At 45.7% G+C, this 24,239-nt stretch overlaps 2 protein-coding genes across 5 annotated transcripts in view; one reads left to right on the forward strand and one right to left on the reverse strand.

Annotated features, from left to right (window-relative positions):
- The window catches only part of LOC129842341 (integrin alpha-10-like), a 54,660-nt gene extending 41,570 nt beyond the window's left edge, over positions 1-13,090 (forward strand). The window contains exons 9-30 of the mRNA XM_055910861.1: positions 574-647; positions 785-878; positions 1,761-1,775; positions 1,939-2,087; positions 2,255-2,398; positions 2,670-2,876; positions 3,977-4,107; positions 4,244-4,410; positions 4,571-4,713; positions 5,170-5,280; positions 5,426-5,511; positions 5,770-5,911; positions 6,156-6,248; positions 7,610-7,686; positions 7,875-7,964; positions 8,041-8,125; positions 8,242-8,355; positions 8,444-8,551; positions 8,684-8,797; positions 9,267-9,362; positions 11,450-11,563; positions 11,697-13,090. Of these exons, the coding sequence (XP_055766836.1) occupies positions 574-647; positions 785-878; positions 1,761-1,775; positions 1,939-2,087; positions 2,255-2,398; positions 2,670-2,876; positions 3,977-4,107; positions 4,244-4,410; positions 4,571-4,713; positions 5,170-5,280; positions 5,426-5,511; positions 5,770-5,911; positions 6,156-6,248; positions 7,610-7,686; positions 7,875-7,964; positions 8,041-8,125; positions 8,242-8,355; positions 8,444-8,551; positions 8,684-8,797; positions 9,267-9,362; positions 11,450-11,563; positions 11,697-11,747 (2,405 nt within the window). The 3' untranslated portion in view covers positions 11,748-13,090. The remainder of the gene's footprint in view (positions 1-573; positions 648-784; positions 879-1,760; positions 1,776-1,938; positions 2,088-2,254; positions 2,399-2,669; positions 2,877-3,976; positions 4,108-4,243; positions 4,411-4,570; positions 4,714-5,169; positions 5,281-5,425; positions 5,512-5,769; positions 5,912-6,155; positions 6,249-7,609; positions 7,687-7,874; positions 7,965-8,040; positions 8,126-8,241; positions 8,356-8,443; positions 8,552-8,683; positions 8,798-9,266; positions 9,363-11,449; positions 11,564-11,696) is intronic.
- A 101-nt stretch (positions 13,091-13,191) lies between these two features.
- Positions 13,192-24,188, reverse strand: LOC129842334 (DNA-directed RNA polymerase III subunit RPC3-like). Of its 4 annotated transcripts, none has more exons than XM_055910846.1 (14): positions 24,065-24,188; positions 23,740-23,886; positions 23,403-23,667; positions 23,103-23,321; positions 22,896-22,972; positions 22,478-22,582; positions 21,921-22,094; positions 21,734-21,785; positions 21,550-21,610; positions 21,288-21,438; positions 21,116-21,217; positions 14,131-14,180; positions 13,778-13,927; positions 13,192-13,337 (listed from the first exon to the last, which is right to left on the reverse strand). In XM_055910846.1, the coding sequence occupies exons 2-14, from the start codon at positions 23,884-23,886 to the stop codon at positions 13,259-13,261; spliced, it is 1,632 nt and encodes a 543-aa protein (XP_055766821.1). In that variant the 5' UTR covers positions 24,065-24,188; the 3' UTR covers positions 13,192-13,258. The 4 variants fall into 4 exon arrangements, with proteins under 4 accessions (XP_055766821.1, XP_055766822.1, XP_055766820.1 ...); XM_055910847.1 differs by having other exon boundaries at positions 23,403-23,637; positions 23,740-23,889; XM_055910845.1 differs by having other exon boundaries at positions 23,740-23,889.
- Positions 24,189-24,239: the final 51 nt, after the last annotated feature.

A 24,239-nucleotide genomic window follows, 5' to 3' on the forward strand; every position in this document is an offset into this window, starting at 1 on the left:
GATTCTGTATACCACCTGGGTTCTTGAGTGAGGAGGGAGCGAGAGGGCACTAACCTGTGGCATCTAGATAGTGGCAGTTTGGGGAGGGGAAGGAAGGGAGGGAATTTATGGAGAAAAGGTGAAAGGGGGATAAAAATAAAATAACAGTATTTGAATTGAGAGTGAATATTCATGTGTCAGAGTGGGCAGCACAGGATGCCACATTTAGTCCCATTACGGTATTCATGTGTCAGCCACCTGGCACTGGCAGAACAAACATTAACCAAACATTCAGCTAAACTTCCTCTGAGAGTTAGGGTTAGGGTAAGCCTGTTCCGCTTTCACCTCATCAGAGGTCCCATTAGCCCCTCACTCAGTCCCTGAACCCCCACACCACACAGATATGTGGTTGGGCACAGAAACATGAGAGGGTGAGACTCATGACTTTAATAAAATAATTTTTGAATGACATGACACGAAATAATAGCTTGGAGACAGACAGATCTGCTCAACTAGATTGTTGTGTTGGATACTTCAGAAAAAGTGCTAGAAAGGTTTGTTAAACGTTGTTTTGATGTTTCTGTTTCGTCACAGGGACGCTGGGGTACAACGAGAGCTCCTTCAAGTTTGAGATGTCCCAGATCGGCTTCTCCACACACGTTCTCGATGTGAGCCCACCATCTGTGTGTGTGCGTACGTGTGCAAGCATGCGAGCGCGTGCGTGTCATGTACACTTGACTTGAATTTCTGATCTTTCATTGTACTGTATGTTTACCCTCCCCCCTCTCCCATGCGTGTGTTTCAGGATGGCATCCTGTTTGGGATGGTGGGGGCGTATGACTGGGACGGAGGGGTGCTGAAGGAGGGAGCTGAGGGCCGCATCATGCCCACCAGGAGAGGCCTTTGAGTCAGAGTGCCCCAGGAGCTCAAGAACCACGCTGCCTATCTGGGTGACTTAAACTTACTTATGTTACACTATGTACACTTTACATTACACCGTTTTTTACAACATTTAATACTACTAAACGTATCACTGTTTTACACGTAATACTACTAAACGTATCACTGTTTTACACATAATACTACTAAACGTATCACTGTTTTACACATAATACTACTAAACTTATCACTGTTTTACACATAATACTACTAAACTTATCACTGTTTTACACATAATACTACTAAATTTATCACTGTTTTACACATAATACTACTAAACTTATCACTGTTTTACACGTAATACTACTAAACGTATCACTGTTTTACACGTAATACTACTAAACGTATCACTGTTTTACACGTAATACTACTAAACGTATCACTATTTTACACATAATACTACTAAACGTATCACTGTTTTACACATAATACTACTAAACATATCACTGTGTTACACATAATACTACTAAAGTATCACTGTTTTACACATAATACTACTAAACGTATCACTGTTTTACACATAATACTACTAAACGTATCACTGTTTTACACATAATACTACTAAACGTATCACTGTTTTACAAATAATACTACTAAACGTATCACTGTTTTACACATAATAGTACTAAAGTATCACTGTTTTACACATAATACTACTAAACTTATCACTGTTTTACACATAATACTACTAAACTTATCACTGTGTTACACATAATACTACTAAACGTATCACTGTTTTACACATAATACTGCTAAACGTATCACTGTTCTACACATAATACTACTAAACTTATCAATGATTTACACAATCATTTTTGTTTCCATACCTAATGTGTCTCCAGGCATCAGTATGACCTGTGAGATATTTGAATCCTATGCAAATATTATGTAATTTGTGGATCTAATTAAAGTATGTGTGTGTGTGTGTGTGTGTGTGTGTGTGTGTGTGTGTGTGTGTGTGTGTGTGTGTGTGTGTGTGTGTGTGTGTGTGTGTGTGTGTGTGTGTGTGTGTGTGTTTAGGCTACACAGTGTCGTCAGTGATAGTGGGAGACTGGAGGAGGCTGTATGTGGCTGGAGCTCCCAGGTTCAAACACAAAGGAAAGGTCATTCTGTTTGAACTGAGCAACAATGGAGATGTCAACATTGCACAGGCCCTCAATGGAGAACAGGTAGCTAGTGTGTGTGTGTATATACCTCATTGGATGTATCTATTAATCAAACTCTCACTCGCACTCACCCCCAACCCTCCTCTCCCCTTCTCCTCACCGCCACCATACCCCTCTCTCTCTCTCTCTCTCTCTCTCTCCTCTCTCTCTCTCTCTCTCTCCCTCTGTAGATTGGGTCGTACTATGGCAGTGAGGTGTGTGGGTTGGACGTGGACCAGGATGGCATTACTGATGTTCTGCTGGTGGCAGCACCCATGTACCTGGGCCCTGGCAACAAGGAGGCAGGCAGAGTCTACATCTACTCCCTCAGTGGGGTGAGACGGAGGGGAGTAGTGGGGGAGGACTGGGCTGGTGTTAGGAAGAGGGGTGGGGGGGGGGGGGAGATGGGCGAAGGGGAGATAGAGTTAAGGGAGGGGAAAGGGGTTGAGGATATTAGCGGATAAGAAGAGGAATGTCTGGGAGCTGCTGACTCTCTCTCTCTCTCTCTCTCTCTCTCTCTCTTTCTCTCTCTCTCTCTCTGTCTCTCTCTCTCTTTCTCTCTCTCTCTCTCTCTCCTCTCTCTCTCTCTCTCTCTCTCTCTCTCAGGAGGAGGTGTTTGTGTCTAACGGTACTCTGAAGGCAGAGGATAGGTCCCAGGATGCTAGGTTTGGCTACGCCCTGGCCTCCGCCCCAGACCTCAACCATGACGGGTACACTGACCTGCTGGTGGGGGCACCCCTAGAGGACGGACACAATGGGGCCATATACGTCTACCACGGCCAGGGCATACACATCATCCACAATTACAAACAGGTAGACATACACATCATCCCCAACTACAAACAGGTAGACATACACATCATCCACAACTACAAACAGGTAGACATACACATCATCCACAATTACAAACAGGTAGACATACACATCATCCACAACTACAAACAGGTAGACATACACATCATCCACAACTACAAACAGGTAGACATACACATCATCCACAACTACAAACAGGTAGACATACACATCATCTACAACTACAGACAGGTAGACATCCACATCATCCACAACTACAAACAGGTAGACATAAACATCATCCACAATTACAAACAGGTAGACATACACATCATCCACAACTACAAACAGGTAGACATACACATCATCCACAATTACAAACAGGTAGACATACACATCATCCACAACTACAAACAGGTAGATATACACATCATCCACAATTACAAACAGGTAGACATACACATCATCGACAATTACAAACAGGTAGACATACACATCATCCACAACTACAAACAGGTAGACATACACATCATCCACAATTACAAACAGGTAGACATACACATCATCCACAACTACAAACAGGTAGACATACACATCATCCACAACTACAAACAGGTAGATATACACATCATCCCCAACTACAAACAGGTAGACATACACATCATCCACAACTACAAACAGGTAGACATACACATCATCCACAACTACAAACAGGTAGACTGTCACGATCGTTGCAATGATGAGACCAAGGCGCAGCGTGCATAGAGTTCCACATACTTTTAATAACGAGAAACTCACTAAACAAAAACAATAAAGAACAACGAACGAAACGTGAAGCTATACGAATAGTGCAGACAGGCAACTAAACATAGAACAAGATCCCACAAACACAAAAGGGAAATGGCTACCTAAATATGATCCCCAATCAGAGACAACGATAAACAGCTGTCTCTGATTGGGAACCATATCAGGCCAACATAGACATACAATATCAGGCCAACATAGACATACAATACACCTAGATGACAAAAACCCTAGACATACAAAAACCCTAGACATACAAACTAGCGTACCCACCCTCTTCTCTCCACCTCCTTGCTCACCTCTCCTTCTCCCTGTAGCGTATCGCAGGGTCGTCCCTGTCCCCCTCTCTGCAGTACTTTGGGCGCAGTGTGAGTGCCAGATTGGACCTGGATGGAGATGGTCTGTTAGACCTGGCTGTGGGGGCCCAGGGCAGTGCTGTACTACTCAGGTAAGAAAGGAGGGATGAGGGGAGGTGGAGGAATGAAGAGGAGGGGATGGGAGGGATAAATTGTCAGACTTATTTTTTTTAAATGTGATGATGATCGTCATCATTGAATGATCAATTCTCCCTCCCCTCTCTCCAGTTCTCGTATTATAGTCCAGATCAACATGAGTCTGTCCTTCCAGCCCCACTCCATCAACGTCATCCAGAAGACGTGTCAGAGAGGAGGGAGGGAGTCTGCCTGTCTCAACGCTACAGCCTGCTTCCTGGCTCTGTCCCGCTCCCCTGGAACTCACAGCAACAGCTTTGGTAAGGGAGAGGGAGGGAGGGGAGAGAGGGAGGGAAGGGGACTGGAGAGAGTAAGGGGGAGGGAGAGATGAGGGGGAAGGAGATAGGAGGGAGGGAGTCCGCCTGTTAGATTTGATAGATTTGTTATCAACACTAACATCCCCTTCTCCCTCCTCCTCAGAGCTGTCGGTGGTGGCCATGTTGGATGAGAGAAAGTTGACAGCGAGGGCGTTGTTTGACGACAGCAACCAGAGACAGTCACAGCTGGGGGTCAGAGTTCACACAGGACAGACCGTCTGCCACAAACTGCCCTTCCATGTGTTTGTGAGTACGACACACACACCAGAGCTCAGCTGGTAGAGCATGGTGCTTGCAATGCCAGGATAGTGGGTTCAATTCCCGGGACAAAAACAGTGACCATACATTTTTTTTTAAAGTATGCACGCATGACTGTAAGCCGCTTTGTATAAAAGCCTCTGCTAAATGGCATATACACACACACACACACACGCACGCACGCACGCACGCACGCACGCACACACACACACACACACACACACACACACACACTACACAACTAACATACACACATGCCCTGACACAAACACATAACCAACATGTACACGCTACTGCCACAACCTGCCCTTCCATATGTCACACACAATGCCGAAACACACATTTGCACACATCCTTCACCCCGACCGACACACACAATCTACATGCTGAAACACTACATTCTGTTGATATTGACCTCTAACCCTTTGTCTCTGTCTGTGATAGGACACAGCTGACTACATCCGTCCAATCAGCTTCTCCCTGCGCTTTAAGATCAACGACACAGAGAGCGGCCCAGTGCTGGACGAAGGCTGGCCCACCACCTTCAAGAGATCGGTCAGTGTGTGGGGTGTGTGTGAGATGTGTGTGGGGTGCTCGTAGCATCCTGGCCAAATTGTATGATGTAATGTACTGTTACTGTACGTATCTACAGTATTACTCTGGCACCTCCATTTCAAATACTGTACATTGATGTCTCCAGATTGCGTTCTTCAAAGACTGTGGTGAGGATGATGTGTGTGTCACTGATCTGGTGCTGCAGGCTCATATGGACATCTCTGGGACAAGGTACATCTCACACACACAAACACAAACACTCACGCAAACATGTGCACACACACATGCATGGACAGACACGTATAGACACACACACACCTGATCAAAAATGTTCCTCTCTTTTTTTTGTCCAGTCAACACACAATCAGCCAAACAATTACTAGCGTTCCTGTTGTATTCATGTATTAATGTTGTGTAGTTGTTGTATTAATGTTGTGTAGTAGTTGTGTAGTAGTTGTATGAATGTCTGAATGTAACTCCTCTCTGCAGACTGCAGCCCTATGTGATCCGTAGCCCTCGCAGACGTCTGGCTGTAGAAGTCCAGCTGCAGAACAGACTGGAGAACGCCTACAACAGCAGCCTATCGCTGCACTACTCACGCAACCTCCACTTCTCTAGTCTCAGTATACGGGTACGAAGTACACACACACACGTACACACACACGTACACACACACGTACACACACACACACACACACACACACACACACACACACACACACACACACACACACACACACACACACACACACACACACAGATTTACAAGATGAACCTGACAATTTTATTCTGTCTCCTCCCCCTTCTCTCTCTTCCTCCCTCCCTTTCGATGTCTCCATCCCTATCTTTCTCTCTCTCTCCCTCTCTCTCTCTAGGAGGATACCCAGTTGAAAATTGAGTGTACATCTCTCAGTTCCAACAGTCATTCCTGTAATGTCAGCTATCCTGTGTTCCGCTCCCACTCCAAGGTCTGTCTGTCTGGCATCAAATACACTGAACAAAAATATAAACACAACATGTAAAGTGTTGGTCCCATGTTTCATGAGCTGAAATAAAAGATCCCAGAAATGTTCCATACGCACAAAAAGCGTATTTTTCTCAAATATTGTGCACAAATTTGTTTACATCCCTGTTAGTGAGCATTTCTCCTTTGCCAAGATAATCCATCCACCTGACAGGTGTGGCATATCAAAAATATGATTAAACGGCATGATCATTACACAGGTGCACCTTGTGCTGGGGACAATAAAAGGCCACAGATGTCTCAAGTTTTGAGGGAGTGTGCAATTGGCATGCTGACTGCAGGAATGTCACCAGTGCTGTTGCCAAATAATTTAATGTTAATTTCTCTACCATAAGCTTCCTCCAACGTCGTTTTAGAGAATTTGGCAGTATGTCCAACCGGGCTCACAATCGCAGACCACGTGTAGCCACACCAGCTCAGGACCTCCACATCCGGCCTCTTCACCAGCGGGATCGTCTGAGACCAGCCACCCGGACAGCTGATGAAACTGTAGGTTTGCACAACTAAATCATTTCTGCACAAACTGTCAGAAACCGTCTCAGGGAAGCTTATTTGTGTGCTCGCCGTCCTCACCAGGGTCTTGACTTGATTACAGTTCGGCGTTGTAATCGACTTCAGTGGCAAATGCTCACCTTCGATGGCCACAGGTACGCTGGAGAAGTGTGCTCTTCACGGATGAATCCCGGTTTCAGCTGTACAGATGTCAGACATGGCGTTGTGTGGGCGAGTGGTTTGCTGATGTCAACGTTGTGAACAGAGTGCCCCATGGTGGCGGTAGGGTTATAGTATGGGAAGGCATAAGCTACGGACAACAAATCCAATTCCATTTTATGGATGATAATTTGAATGCACAGAGATACTGTGACGAGATCCTGAGGGCCATTGTCTTGCCATCCGCCGCCATCACCTCATGTTTCAGCATGATAATGCACGGACCCATGTCGCAAGGATCTGTACACAATTCTTGGAATCTGAAAATGTCCCAGTTCTTCCATGGCCTGTATACTCACCAGACATGTCACCCATTGAGCATGTTTGGGATGCTCTGGATCGACGTGTATGACAGCGTGTTCCTGTTCCTTCCAATATCCAGTAACTTTGCAGAGCCATTGAAGAGGAGTGGGACAACATTCCACAGGCCACAATCAACAGCCTGATCATCTCTATGCGAAGGAGATGTGTCGCACTGCATGAGGCAAATGGAAAAATCGTAGAAATTGTTTCATGATGCGTTTATATTTTTGTTCAGTGTAGTTCTGACACCACAAACTCAATCCCCCACACCTCTTCTCTTCTCTCGGTCAGGTGAACTTCATGTTAGAGTTTGAGTTCAGCTGTACGTCTCTGCTCAGTAAAGTCCAGATGAAACTCACAGTTGCCAGGTAACTCATTATAATCCTATGGAGGAATGTAAAGGGATTCCTATTGGAAGCTTCTAGAAATTAACCTGAAATTCAGCCTCCACTGATTCCGTCTAACCCTAGTCATAATCCTACAGTAGAGACAGAAGTACTGTGTTTGTCTTGTCATGTGTCTGTCACATACATCTCTGTGTTCCTGGTTCCCATAGTGACAGTGTGGAGAGAGAGGCTACGTTGGGAGACAACAGTGTTCAGCTCCAGACTGTGGTTCAGTACGAACCTGACCTCTTCATCACCAGGTTAGTCTCTCTCTTTCTATCTCTCTCTCTCTCTCTGTCTCTCTCTCATTCCCTGTATCTCTACCTTTATTTGTAGTGACTCCAATCTGAACCGATATGAGGTCCACCCAACCAGAACCATATCAGAGGCAATAGGACCAGAGTTCTACACACACTTCAGGGTAAGCACACAATATATCCGTGTCCCTAATATCCTTACTGAACAATCACACACATAATCATACAGACTGTCTTTATACACACACACACATGTCAGACTAATGTGTTCTGTGTGTAGCTGCAGAACCTGGGCTGTTACAGTGTGAGTAACCTGGAGTTGAGGCTGAGCCTGCCCTCTGTAGCAGCTGGAGACAGAGTCTTCATGGCTGTTACTGAGGTCTTCTCTTACAACGTGAGTACTAACCCTCTCTCACTACTGTTGGAATAAACAGTTATTGTCATTTCTCTCTGGTTCTGAACTGTGACCTTTGTGATGTCAGGTGACAGGGGTGAACTGCAGTGTAGACAGTGACGTGTCCCAGCTGAAGGACAGACAGAGAGATGTACGACCACTACATCCTGAAGACATGCAACAGACTGACCTACTGGTGAGAACAGACACACACATATACACTGATGCACGCACATACATGCACACACACACAAATTGATCATTCACAATTCTAACTAGCTATATAGTATATTTTCAGTTGTAACATGTTTCTGTGTGCGGTGTGTAGAACTGCAGCAGGTCGTGGTGTGTGGAGGTGGTGTGTGAGGTACAGCAGCTGCATCGAGGACAGACCGCTCTCATACGAGTCAGCCGCAGGGTCCACGACAACTTTTTCAGACAGGTACCAAGTTTTTCTCTCTCTCTCTCTCTCTCTCTCTCTCTCTCTCTCTCTCTCTCTCTCTCTCTCTCTCTCTCTCTCTCTCTCTCTCTCTCTCTCTCTCTCTCTCTCTCTCTCTCTCTCTCTCTCTCTCTCTCTCTCTCTCTCTCTCTCTCTCTCACTCACTCACTCACTCACTCACTCACTCACTCACTCACTCACTCACTCACTCACTCACTCACTCACTCACTCACTCACTCACTCACTCACTCACTCACTCACTCACTCACTCACTCACTCACTCACTCCCTCACTTCCTCCCTCCCTCCCTCCCTCCCTCCCTCCCTCCCTCCCTCACTCACTCACTCACTCACTCACTCACTCACTCACTCACTCACTCACACACACACACACACACACACACACACACACACACACACACACAGCTCTAACTATAAAAACACTCACTCTGACTTTGTGTCTCTGTCACCAGGCTAAGTTTAAGGTGGTGAGGATAGTGAGTGCCTATCGTCTGGCTGCTCAGGAATCTAACCTGGTCACTCTGGGGAGTGGCGCCATCTGGAGGGAGGTGAGAGAATAGCAGGATTAACACTCAAATCAAATCAAATGTATTTATATAGCCCTTCTTACATCAGCTGATATCTCAAAGTGCTGTACAGAAACCCAGCCTAAACCCCCAATCAGCAAGCAATGCAGGCTAGCACAGTGGCTAGTAAAAACTCCCTAGAAAGGCCAAAACCTAGGAAGAAACCTAGAGAGGCAATGCAAACCAACCATTCCAGTGTTTTTTTTTAGTTTTTATTTTACTTGCTGTGTTGTACTCACTTCGCCTCCATGGCCTTTTTATATTTTTATTTATTTATACATATATCTGTTTGCCTTCACCCCCCTTATCTCACCTCACTTGCTCACATTGTATATACTGTAGACTTATTTTTTTCACTGTATTATTGACTATATGTTTGTTTTTACTCCATGTGTAACTATGTGTTGTTGTATGTGTCGAACTGCTTTGCTTTATCTTGGCCAGGTCGCAATTGTAAATGAGAACGTGTTCTCAATTTGCCTACCTGGTTAAATAAAGGTTAAATAAATAAATAAATAAATAAAAGAGGAACCAGGCTATGAGGGGTGACCAGTCCTCTTCTGGCTGTGCCGGGTGGAGATTATAACAGAACATGGCCAAGATGTTCAAATGTTCATAAATGACCAGCATGGTCAAATAATAATGATCACAGTAGTTGTCGAGGGTGCAGCAAGTCAGCACCTCAGGAGTAAATGTCAGTTGGCTTTTCATAGCCGATCATTAAGAGTATCTCTACCGCTCCTGCTGTCTCTAGAGAGTTGAAAACAGCAGGTCTGGGACAGGTAGCACGTCCGGTGAACAGGTCGGGGTTCCATAGCCGCAGGCAGAACAGTTGAAACTGGAGCAGCAGCATGGCCAGGTGGACTGGGGACAGCAAGGAGTCATCAGGCCAGGTAGTCCTGAGGCATGGTCCTAGGGCTCAGGTCCTCCGAGAGAGAGAAAGAGAGAATTAGAGAGAGCATACTTAAATTCACACAGGACACCGGATAAGACAGGAGAAGTACTCCTGATATAACAAACTGACCCTAGCCCCCCGACACATAAACTACTGCAGCATAAATACTGGAGGCTGAGACAGGAGGGGTCAGGAGACACTGTGGCCCCATCCGATGATACCCCCGGACAGGGCCAAACAGGAAGGATATAACCCCACTCACTTAGCCAAAGCACAGCCCCTACACCACTAGAGGGATATCTTCAACCACCAACTTACTATCCTGAGACAAGGCAAAGATCTCCGCCACGGCACAACCCAAGGGGGGGTGCCAACCCAGACAGGAAGATCACGTCAGTGACTCAACCCACTCAAGTGACATACCCCTCCTAGGGACGGCATGAAAGAGCACCAGTAAGCCAGTGACTCAGCCACTGTAATAGGGTTAGAGGCAGAGAATCCCAGTGGAGAGAGGGGAACCGGCCAGGCAGAGACAGCAAGGGCAGTTCGTTGCTCCAGAGCCTTTCCGTCCACCTTCACACTCCTGGGCCAGACTACACTCAATCATATGACCCACTAAAGAGATGAGTCCACTAATAGTGGAGAACTGGTTTAGCCTTGTCTGTGCCTGACTCATTTACAACCAGATAGAGTAGGAAGCTGGTATAGGGTGATGAATATCTGTCTGTCTGTCGTTTACATCCAGATAGAGTAGGAAGCTGGTATAGGGTGATGAATATGTCTGTTTGTCGTTTACATCCAGATAGAGTAGGAAGCTGGTATAGAGTGATGAATATGTCTGTCTGTTGTTTACATCCAGATAGAGTAGGAAGCTGGTATAGGGTGATGAATATGTCTGTCTGTCGTTTACATCCAGATAGAGTAGGAAGCTGGTATACGGTGATGAATATCTGTCTGTCTGTCGTTTACATCCAGATAGAGTAGGAAGCTGGTATAGGGTGATGAATATGTCTGACTGTCGTTTACATCCAGATAGAGTAGGAAGCTGGTATAGGGTGATGAATATGTCTGTCTGTCGTTTACATCCAGATAGAGTAGGAAGCTGGTATACGGTGATGAATATCTGTCTGACTGTCTCTACTATCAGCCTTTTTTTTATCTTTCTCTCCGTCAGACGGTGTTGGAGGTACTAAAGGGGCGGGCCATCCCCATTTCTCTCTGGATTCTGATAGGTAGCATCATTGGAGGGCTTCTGCTATTGGCCCTCATCATCTTCGCAATGTGGAAGGTACACCAATCACACCTCACCATACAGTACCTCTGTACCTCACACTCTGCAATAACTTCTTTCTCCTCTGCCTTTGTGGTAAAGATCAAAACTTTGGGTTTCACTCCTTCCTTCTCATCCCTCCTTTCTCCAGCTGGGGTTTTTCACTCGTAAACAGATAAAGGACGAGGAACTCGAGGACTGAGCCCGCACCTCGCCGCCATGATGTCAGTCAATGGATACAGTATCTGTGACAACCAGAGAACCACAGAAAGAGTCCACTTCGTGCCCATCCCCATGGTAACGACCTGCACAGACTGCTCCGCCCCCCCCAGCAATAAAAACAGATGCCTTCCCTCTCTTCTAAATCATGCCCCCCCATAAAGAACGCACAGCCGGTATAGATGAGCGTCGCCCAGTGTGTGTGTGAACTGTCAAAACCCCTAACACCACATGGCACAGACTGCATCTATCATCAGACACCCCAACATCTTGTCTGTTTCTACAGGTGAACCCATGGCTGTAGGGCTGTAGTTACACACCTGTTTAGAAAGGTACAGCAGGAAGGACGTGAACAGGAGTTTTCTGCAGAGATGTCCCAGACAGGAAATAATGCTGTACACCACGTGTTAAACTCATTCCACGGAGGGCTGAGTGTCTGCAGGTTCACTCCACTCTTGTACTTGATTGATGAATTAAGGTCACAAATTAGTGAGGGACTCCACTCAACAGGTTGTCTAGGTCTTAATTGAATGGACAAAACAAAAACCTACAGACACACAGCCCTCCGTGGAATGAGTTTGACACTCCTGGTGCAATGTGACTTGGTATGATGTTCAATGACTGCAGACTTCAAACAGCGTAGATCTGTATAAGTAGATACAGTACAGGTATCAACCTGTAATTAGTACCATGTTGTATAAGTAGATACAGTACAGGTATCAACCTGTAATTAGTACCATGTTGTATAAGTAGATACCGTACAGGTATCAACCTGTAATTAGTACCATGTTGTATAAGTAGATACAGTACAGGTATCAACTTGTAATTAGTACCATGTTGTATAAGTAGATACAGTACAGGTATCAACCTGTAATTAGTACCATGTTGTATAAGTAGATACCGTACAGGTATCAACCTGTAATTAGTACCATGTTGTATAAGTAGATACCGTACAGGTATCAACCTGTAATTAGTACCATGTTGTATAAGTAGATACAGTACAGGTATCAACCTGTAATTAGTACCATGTTGTATAAGTAGATACCGTACAGGTATCAACCTGTAATTAGTACCATGTTGTGCTATATGGAAAGCAGCTCCATCCTTCAAGGAAGCTTGAATGAAAATGCACTACCTGATAATGGGGGCCGCTTATAATCATGTGAATATATTTGTATTTCTATGAAACGCTGTTACAAACCTAACTGTCTATTTAATATTCAGAAGTCATCATGACTTTAGATTTTTCACACATTTTCTCTACAGTACAGTTCATTTTTTGAGTCAAATTAAAACTGTTGATAATTAAAGTTTTTGTAAATGTTATTTTAGTTTCTTTCATGTTCATTTATACATAGATAGGATCATTCATACACAATAACGACATCTGTACGTCAGGCAAAAAAAAGCACCAACTGAGTCAGGTATATGAAAACCCAAACATATTTTATTGATGCAACTTCATGTCCATTGTGTTTCTCCCCTCCCTCCCTCTCACTTGGTCTTGGTAGAGAAGATGTAGGACTCCAGTAGAAAGACAGTCTCATCCACCTGGTTCTCTGTAGAGTCCAACCTTCAGGGAGAAAAGAAAGGAGGTAATAAAGCTACAGTAATGTAGCAGTATTAGTAATATCAGTGTAGTAGTAACAGGTATGTAGTAGTACTTGTTGATGTGATGTCAAGGCACTACAGAGGGTAGTGCGTACGGCCCAGTACATCACTGGGGCCAAGCTTCCTGCCATCCAGGACCTATATACCAGGCGGTGTCAGAGGAAGGCCCTAAAAATTGTCAAAGACTCCAGCCACCCCAGTCATAGACTGTTCTCTCTGCTACCGCATGGCAAGCGGTACCGGAGTGCCAAGTATAGGACCAAAACAGCTTTTAATTAAGGTGCAGTGGTAATTAAGGTGCAGTGGTAATTAAGGTGCAGTGGTAATTAAGGTGCAGTGGTAATTAAGGTGCAGTGGTAATTAAGGTGCAGTGGTAATTAAGGTGCAGTGGTAATGCAGTACTTGTTGATGTGATGTCGCAGGGCTTCTAGCTGCTGTCTCTCGGGGGCAGTGATCATCTCCTCCACCTCTGTCAGCTGTTCAGGCTCCGCCCCGCTGGCCTGCAGCGACGCCAGGATCGCCTCGATTCGCTGGGACTTCTCCAGCAGACGCCTGTCAATCAAACACAGGAAGTCTTGTACATGTACCAAAATTGCTGAGGATTATATACACAAAAAGTCAGACTTGTTTCCATTGTGCTGCTCTATTGTCCTCTAAAAGTCAATATGCAGACCTAAAGAGACCTTAGCAGGAAACTTAGAGAATAAAACCAAATCTATCCATCCATCCACTTAGGAATCAATCAATAAACTCACTTGTTCTCCTTGGTCTCGAAGAGGCGCCTCTCAATCAGATTAGCCACTGTCTGCAAGTAGTGATGGGGGAAAATGTATAAAGTTACATATCGCAATATTGTTTTGGACCTGTTCTCCATCTTCTTTTTATTATAAGCCAACAGATTTTCTGCACTTTTATTTCCATGACTGATCAAAACAAACGTTCTCATACGCTCTCGTCTCTCTGCAGCAGACGCATAGCGAGCAATATGTTTGGAACATCAAATCGCAATATCGCATTGCATATAGAAACGCGAGAATCGCAATACATATCGTATCAGCACCTAAGTATTGTGATAATTTTTCCCTCATTCAACTTTTTCCACTCCGGACGCTTTATCTGGACATGGTTCGTCAGCACTTTCAACAGCCGAAGCTAAGTAGTAACATTAGCATGATGTCTACTAATTGCAGTCGCTGTACTCATAATATACAGGAGAACGATCGCCTTACGGCGAGGATAGCTGTGCTGCAAGCCCAGCTTCAGACGCAATCGTTAGGCAAGGGTAATTTCAGTGTAGGAAAGGAATAAACAGCGTCTGTGCCACCAGTAAGTACAGATAGTAACGTTAGTATAAATCCCCCCGCACAGTCCCCGCAGCCGGACAACTTTCTCATGGCTTCTGGAGGGAAATGCTGTAGGAATGCTCAACTGGTGTCGCTCATTCAGCCGACAGAAACTTTCAACCGGTTTTCCCCATTAAGTAGCGAGTCGGAGTCTGAGGCCGAGTCTTCTCTTGTCTCTACTCCTCCCGTTACGGGGTCTGAGACGGCGAAGCTTCCCACCATTAGCTCTGACAAATTGAAAACCCTAGTCATTGGCGACTCCATTACCCGCAGTATTAGACTTAAAACGAATCACCCAGCGATCATACACTGTTTACCAGGGGGCAGGGCTACCGACGTTAAGGCTAATCTGAAGATGGTGCTGGCTAAAGCTAAAACTGGCGAGTGTAGAGAGTATAGAGATATTGTTATCCACGTCGGCACCAACGATGTTAGGATGAAACAGTCAGAGGTCACCAAGCGCAACATAGCTTCAGCGTGTAAATCAGCTAGAAAGATGTGTCGGCATCGAGTAACTGTCTCTGGCCCCCTCCCAGTTAGGGGGAGTGACGAGCTCTACAGCAGAGTCTCACAACTCAATCGCTGGTTGAAAACTGTTTTCTGCCCCTCCCAAAAGATAGAATTTGTAGATAATTGGCCCTCTTTCTGGGACTCACCCACAAACAGGACCAAGCCTGACCTGCTGAGGAGTGACGGACTCCATCCTAGCTGGAGGGGTGCTCTCATCTTATCTACCAACATAGACAGGGCTCTAACTCCTCTAGCTCCACAATGAAATAGGGTGCAGGCCAGGCAGCAGGCTGTTAGCCAACCTGCCAGCTTAGTGGAGTCTGCCACTAGCATAGTCAGTGTAGTCAGCTCAGCCATCCCCATTGAGACTGTGTCTGTGCCTCGACCTAGGTTGGGCAAAACTAAACATGGCGGTGTTCGCCTTAGCAATCTCATTAGGATAAAGACCTCCTCCATTCCTGCCATTATTGAAAGAGATCGTGATACCTCACATCTCAAAATAGGGTTACTTAATGTTAGATCCCTCACTTCAAAGGCAGTTATAGTCAATGAACTAATCACTGATCATAATCTTGATGTGATTGGCCTGACTGAAACATGGCTTAAGCCTGATGAATTTACTGTGTTAAATGAGGCCTCTCCTCCTGGTTACACTAGTGACCATATCCCCCGTGCATCCCGCAAAGGCAGAGATGTTGCTAACATTTACGATAGCAAATTTCAATTTACAAAAAAAAAAAAAAAATGACGTTTTCGTCTTTTGAGCTTCTAGTCATGAAATCTATGCAGCATACTCAATCACTTTTTATAGCTACTGTTTACAGGCCTCCTGGGCCATATACAGTGTTCCTCTCTGAGTTCCCTGAATTCCTATCGGACCTTGTAGTCCTAGCAGATCATATTCTAATTTTTGGTGATTTTAATATTCATATGGAGAAGTCCACAGACCCACTCCAAAAGGCTTTTGGAGCCATCATCGACTCAGTGGGTTTTGTCCAACATGTCTCTGGACCTACTCACTGCCAGTCATACTCTGGACCTAGTTTTGTCCCATGGAATAAATGTTGTAGATCTGAATGTTTTTCCTCATAATCCTGGACTAGCGGACCACCATTTTATTACGTTTGCAATCGCAACAAATAATCTGCTCAGACCCCAACCAAGGAGCATCAAAAGTCGTGCTATAAATTCTCAGACAACACAAAGATTAATTGATGCCCTTCCAGACTCCTTCTGCCTACCCAAGGACGTCAGAGGACAAAAATCAGTTAACCACCTAACTGAGGAACTCAATTTGACCTTGCGCAATACCCTAGATGCAGTTGCACCCCTAAAAACGAAAAACATTTGTCATAAGAAACTAGCTCCCTGGTATACAGAAAATACCCGAGCTCTGAAGCAAGTTTCCAGAAAATTGGAACGGAAATTTCACCACACCAAACTGGAAGTCTTCCGACTAGCTTGGAAAGACAGTACCGTGCAGTATCGAAGAGCCCTCACTGCTGCTCGATCATCCTACTTTTCCAACTTAATTGAGGAAAATAAGAACAATCCAAAATTTATTTTTGATACTGTTGCAAAGCTAACTAAAAAGCAGCATTCCCCAAGTGAGGATGGCTTTCACTTCAGCAGTAATAAATTCATGAACTTCTTTGAGGAAAAGATCATGATCATTAGAAAGCAAATTACGGACTCCTCTTTAAATCTGCGTATTCCTCCAGGGCTTAGCTGTCCTGGATCTGCACAGCTCTGCCAGGGCCTGGGATCGGGAGAGACACTTAAGTGTTTTAGTACTATATCTCTTGACACAACGATGAAAATAATCATGGCCTCTAAACCTTCAAGCTGCATACTGGATCCTATACCAACTAAACTACTGAAAGAGCTTCTTCATGTGCTTGGCCCTCCTATGTTGAACATAATAAACGGCTCTCTATCCACCGGATGTGTACCAAACTCACTAAAAGTGGCAGTAATAAAGCCTCTCTTGAAAAAGCCAAACCTTGACCCGGAAAATATAAAAAACTATCAGCCTATATCGAATCTTCCATTCCTCTCAAACATTTTAGAAAAAGCTGTTGCGCAGCAACTCACTGCCTTCCTGAAGACAAACAATGTATACGAAATGCTTCAGTCTGGTTTTAGACCCCATCATAGCACTGAGACTGCACTTGTGAAGGTGGTGAATTACCTTTTAATGGCGTCAGACCGAGGCTCTGCATCTGTCCTCGTGCTACTAGACCTTAATGCTGCCTTTGACACCATCGATCACCACATTCTTTTGGAGAGACTGGAAACCCAAATTGGCCTACACGGACAAGTTCTGGCCTGGTTTAGATCTTATCTGTCGGAAAGATATCAGTTTGTCTCTGTGAATGGTTTGTCCTCTGACAAATCAACTGTACATTTCGGGGGGCCTCAAGGTTCCGTTTTAGGACCACTATTGTTTTCACTATATATTTTACCTCTTGGGGATGTTATTCGAAAACATAATGTTAACTTTCACTGCTATGCGGATGACACACAGCTGTACATTTCAATGAAACATGGTGAAGCCCCAAAATTGCCCTCGCTAGAAGCCTGCGTTTCAGACATAAGGAAGTGGATGGCTGAAAACGTTCTACTTTTAAACTCGGACAAAACAGAGATGCTTGTTCTAGGTCCCAAGAAACAAAGAGATCTTCTGTTAAATCTGACAATTAATCTTGATGGTTGTAAAGTCGTCTCAAATAAAACTGTGAAGGACCTCGGCGTTACTCTTGACCCTGATCTCTCTTTTGACGAACATATCAAGACTGTTTCAAAGACAGCTTTTTCCCATCTACGTAACATTGCAAAAATCAGAAATTTTCTGTCCAAAAATGATGCAGAAAAATTCATCCATGCATTTGTTACTTCTAGGTTAGACTACTGCAATGCTCTACTTTCCGGCTACCCGGATAAAGCACTAAATAAACTTCAGTTAGTGCTAAATACGGCTGCTAGAATCCTGACTAGAACCAAGAAATTTGATCATATTACTCCAGTGCTAGCTTCCCTACACTGGCTTCCTGTTAAGGCAAGGGCTGATTTCAAGGTTTTACTGTTAACCTATAAAGCGTTACATGGGCTTGGTCCTACCTATCTTTCCGAGTTGGTCCTGCAGTACATACCTACACGTACGCTACGGTCACAAGACGCAGGCCTCCTAATTGTCCCTAGAATTTCTAAGCAAACAGCTGAAGGCAGGGCTTTCTCCTATAGATCTCCATTTTTATGGAACGGTCTGCCTACCCATGTGAGAGACGCAGACTCGGTCTCAACCTTTAAGTCTTTACTGAAGACTTATCTCTTCAGTAGGTCATATGATTGAGTGTAGTCTGGCCCAGGAGTGTGAAGGTGAACGGAAAGGCTCTGGAGCAACGAACCGCCCTTACTGTCTCTGCCTGGCCGGTTCCCCTCTCTCCACTGGGATTCTCTGCCTCTAACCCTATTACAGGGGCTGAGTCACTGGCTTACTGGTGCTCTTTCATGCCGTCCCTAGGAGGGGTGCGTCACTTGAGTGGGTTGAGTTACTGACGTGATCTCCCTGTCTGGGTTGGCGCCCCCCCTTGGTTTGTGCTGTGGTGGAGATCTTTGTGGGCTATACTCGGCCTTGTCTCAGGATTGTAAGTTGGTGGTTGAAGATATCCCTCTTGTGGTGTGGGGGCTGTGCTTTGGCAAAGTGGGTGGGGTTATATCCTTCCTGTTTGGCCCTGTCCGGGGGTATCATCGGATGGGGCCACAGTGTCTCCTGACCCCTCCTGTCTCAGCCTCCAGTATTTATGCTGCAGTAGTTTGTGTCGGGGGGCTAGGGTCAGTTGGTTATATCTGGAGTACTTCTCCTGTCTTATCCAGTGTCCTGTGTGAATTTAAGTATGCTCTCTCTAATTCTCTCCTCCTCTCTTTCTTTCTCTCTCTTGGAGAACCTGAGCCCTAGGACCATACGTCAGGACTACCGGGCATGATGACTCCTTGCTGTCACCAGTCCACCTGGCCTTGCTGCTATTCCAGTTTCAACTGTTCTGCCTGCGGTTATGGAACCCCTACCTGTCCCAGACCTGCTGTTTTCAACTCTTAATGATCGGCTATGAAAAGCCAACTGACATTTATTCCTGATTATTATTTGACCATGCTTGTCACTTATGAACATTTTGAACATCTTGGCCATGTTCTGTTATAATCTCCACCCGGCACAGCCAGAAGAGGACTGGCCACCCCTCATAGCCTGGATCCTCTCTAGGTTTCTTCCTAGGTTTTGGCCTTTCTAGGGAGTTTTTCCTAGCCACCGTGCTTCTACACCTGCATTGCTTGCTGTTTGGGGTTTTAGGCTGGGTTTCTGTACAGCACTTCGAGATATTAGCTGATGTACGAAGGGCTATATAAAATAAACTTGATTTGATAATATCATGAGGTCCTTGGCAATTCCCAGCCCTATCTGCAAGACAGACGTCCACCATTAATTGTCAAGTCAGCGGTGCACGAAGTAAACAGCAATCAAATCAAAATGTATTTATAAAGCCCTTTTTACATCAGCAGATGTCACAGAGCGCTTCTACAGAAACACAGTCTAAAACCCCAAACAGCAAGCAATGCAGATGTAGAAGCAATATCAGGCGGGCTTCCGCAACAATGGAGTGTGAATTGCGACACTAAATGTCTCTGCTGTTGTGGTCCTGAAGCGATCAAGTTGCAGCACCGTAAAGTACACACGCAGATATACACTCACCGGCCAGGTTATTAGGTACACCACCACATTCACGGAAAAATATCGCTCCTACAGACTGAGTCACGTGACCGTGGCTTGCTATATAAAGCAGGCAGACAGGCATTGAGGCATTCAGTTACTGTTTGATTGAATGTTAGAATGGGCAAAGCCAGTGACCTAAGCGACTTTGAGAGTGATATGATCGTCGGTGTCAGGCATGCCAGATCTCAGAAACGGCCGCTGTAATGGGCTTTTCACGCACAGCAGTGTCTACGGTTTCCCGAGAATGAACAAACAAAAAACATCCGGTCAGCGGCAGTCCTGTGGGCGAAAACAGCTTGTTGATGAGAGAGGTCGAAAGAGAAAGGCAAGAACCGTGCAAGCTAACAGACGGGCCACAAACAGGCAAATAACGGCACAGTACAACAATGGTGTGCAGAATGGCATCTTGGAATGCACAACTCGTTGGTCCTTGTCACAGATGGGCTATTGCAGCAGACGACCACACTGGGTTCCACTTCTATCAGCTAAAAACAAGAAGAAGTGGCTCCACTAGACTCAAGATCACCAACAGTGAACAATTGATGAGTGGAAAAACATCCAACGAATCCCGGTTCCTGTTGCGTCATGCTGATGGAAGAGTCAGGATTTGCCGTAAGCAGCATGAGTCCATGGACCCATCCTGCCTGGTGTCAATGGTACAGGCTGGTGGCGGTGGTGTACCACTGTCCAATCTGCAGCAACCGTGTGATGCCATCGCATCAGCATGGACTAACATCCCTGTGGTACGTTTCCGACTTTTAGAGTCCACACCACGAAGAATTCAGGCTGTTCTGGAGGCAAAGGGGGGGTCTGACCTGGTACTCGATAGGTGTACCTAATAAACTGAAAGTATATTTTTGACTCGTTCTCCTTCCGTATTTCCTCTATTTAGACAGTTTAAAATGTAGATGTAAAGGTACAGTTGTAGAAGAGAGAAAGAAAGAGGGTGGGGATTTAATGTGTCAATGTGGACAATATGTGTTCAGTAAACTGCAGCACTACCACTGCGCCTCAGGTTCGCAAATATTTTGTCGCGAGTGCAACATCTTGCATCACGTTCATCTGCAATATCAGTGTTTCATCCTGCTGCTCATAGTATAGCTTAGTTTGAATGTGTACCTTGTAGCAGTGTTGTAGCAGTAGGCGGGCAGTAGGCAGCTGGTTGACAGTGTACAGGTAGAAGGTACGTGAAGGGGCGTGGTCAGGAGTCTTAGGGATTTCCTAGGGTGGAAAAACACAGGTGAGCATGATAATGTATGGTATGTATAGTGTGTGTGTATTTGTGTGTTACCTGTAGCTGTACCAGGTTCTCTGACAGCAGTGTATACAGCATGTCTTTGGCCTCCTTGGCAGGGATCATAGCAAAGTCCTCCACCTGCTTCTGCTCCAGGTGACGTTTCCTTAGCAACAGACGGAAGATCCTAGCCGACCGCGAGCCAAACCTGACAATGGGAAAGGTTGAATGAATGACACTCTACAAGCTATGTAGCCACCGTGGGCAGAGACATAAACAGAGTAAATGGACACAGACCAACTCTGACAAACACACCAACCTCTCCTGTACCACAGACTCCAGTGTAGCTCTCGCCAGGTTGGCCAGGGCTCTTTGGAGATCTGAGTGGTCAGTCATGAAATTACCACTTACAACTGTATCATGAAATACTGGAAATGACCTATTATACAATAGTGTGTGGATGAGAAACTCAAACAGGTTTCATCAGGGTTGTAAAAGGATACTGACCACGTACATTCCTCCTCCACTGTCACCTGATTTCCCCACAAACTCCATCTGAGGAACAGAGGGAGGGAGAAACATCAGTTTACACGCCTCCTAGGCACTGATCCAAGGTCAGTTCTGCAATTGATCTCCCAATGGTTAAGGTTGGGATATGGGAGGGGAATCTGATCCTAGATCTGCTCCTACCGGGTCATCCACCAGAAGGGAGAGGTACTGGTCCAGGATTGGTCTGCTGATGCTGTAGTTGGGCGGGAGGGAGCGGAAGATCTCATTGGCTGAGAGGGGCTGAGTGTAGGCGGCGGTCTGTGTGGTGGTGACCTCACTCATCCTCAACATAGTCCTCACAATCTCACTACTGGTCTGTGGGGGGGGGGTAGAGAGAGCGGTCTTTTTCACTCAGGCCCCCCTTCCAGCATTGGGGAACATCCCGTATGACACATCAATTAATATGGGCACAAGCACTGTGCCCATATTAATTGATTATTTATTAATGATACAAACTGTTCACACCCGTCGTGTTGGTGGAGAAAACATCTTGTAGGTTTAAAGCTTTCCTGCAATTCTACACATTTTGTCTTGAAGTGCAGAGAAAATGTTGCCATTTATTTTTTATTTAACTAGGCCACACCACGCCCTCCCTGCTAACCCCTCAGTTTGGGAATCACCGACTTAGACCAGGAGAGATTTAATGGGGGAGGTCTACAAGCATACGGAGGTGGTCTGTAGGGGTCTGTGACACTGACCTGGTCCAGTTTGCTGGCCACAGCACTAATGATGGCCTGGTCTCTGAAGTGCTGATGGAACCTCTCAAAGTTCACCTGCCAGTAGATCCCCTCATCACCACACGACTGGAAAGAGAGGGAGGGGATAGAAAGAGGCACAAGTCATTCCAAACGGTTCCATTCCTTATTGAGAGGAGTAAAAGAAAAACAGAACAAGGTTCTCTGACTCTCTATAGCAGCCCATTATCTCTGTGTCAAGGTCTCTATAGCAGCCCATTATCTCTGTGTCAAGGTCTCTATAGCAGCCTATTATCTCTGTGTCAAGGTCTCTATAGCAGCCCATTTTCTCTGTGTCAAGGTCTCTATAGCAGCCCATTATCTCTGTGTCAAGGTCTCTATAGCAGCCCATTATCTCTGTGTCAAGGATAGATGGTCTGACCTCGGAGTCCATCTTGGCTTTCTTCCCTCCTCTCTGCTCCTCACTGTCGTCACTGGAGCGTCTGCGCTTCCCACGACCTGCCCCACAAACACAACAAGCGAGTGTATAGCAAGTATTTACTGAATTACATAGCAGGAGGTTTACATGTGGGTATGCACACAGGTGAAAAGGTACTACGTGTTATATGAGACAAAGTGTTTGCGGTACCTATGAGTGTAACATGGGGCAGCTTGTAGCAGTCAGGGTTGCTCTCTGCTGTTGGGGGGGCAGTGGAGGCGGAGGCGGCAGGGGTGCCGGGGGTCGCCGGGGTAATGGAGGTGGCTGCAGTTCCAATCTCGGCCACCGGAGGACAGCGCTGCAGGAAGTGAGTCTCTACCAGCTTAGAGAAGGCTGAGACCACCTCACTGTACTCCATACTATGACCCTCTACAGAGAGAAAAATCATGAGGACAGAAGGAGAAGAAAATATAGAATAATCATACATCTTGTAATCGCTCTCTCACACACCCTCCATGTTATGAGTGAGTCGGTCAGCTACAGTCTTGACCGTGTTGCTCATGGTCATATGGCCTCGTTGTAGGACCTCCTCCACGATGAGTTCTCCTGTGTCTCCATACAGGGTCTTAGCTGTGTAGATGTACCGCGGGTACCGCAGAACCCTTAGAACCCGCTCACAGCTGGCCCGGTACTCCACTGGGCTCCCGGGGCCTCGGCGGCCTGACACGAACTCACAAGCACCGTGCTGTACCAACACACACAGAGACTTCTTCACCTGCAGAAGAGACAGGGTCACCACCTAGGTTGAACAATATGTTTTATGTGTGTGTGTTTGTTTGTGTAGTACCAGGTCCAGTGGTGTGTTGGTCTCATTGGCGATGGTCCTGAGGTTCTGTGCCCCTCCTCTGAGCAGGTGAGTGCCTATCCTCTCCACCACCTCTCCAAAGTGCTCCTGTAGCAGCAGGCCACACAGCCGCACCTCCTGGGCAGTCATCTGCTGAAACAGGAGGAACCGGGGAACAGGTCAACAACAACACGTTTTTGGACTGTTCATCGAAATTTACTTATGCTGAGCAGTATGATGACACTAACAACCGGTAACCAAATCACGGCTTTTCAACAACGTTAACTAACAACTTTAATTTTATAACTTAACTGCCATGCTCACAAACCTTTGCAAAACACCCTTTTCAGATCATGAAATGAGTTTCGGGAGAATCCTCGCAAAACAACTTCAGAATCCCAAACACATGTGATTGCCAGCGCCACAACACAACGAATTTCCGCCCTCACAGGTCAGCTTATTTTCCCAAAGAGTTGCGCATTGCATGAAGGGATGTTGGCGGA

The sequence above is a fragment of the Salvelinus fontinalis genome, unplaced genomic scaffold, assembly GCF_029448725.1.
Source record: "Salvelinus fontinalis isolate EN_2023a unplaced genomic scaffold, ASM2944872v1 scaffold_0033, whole genome shotgun sequence".
In the NCBI taxonomy this organism is placed as follows: Eukaryota; Metazoa; Chordata; class Actinopteri; order Salmoniformes; family Salmonidae; genus Salvelinus; species Salvelinus fontinalis.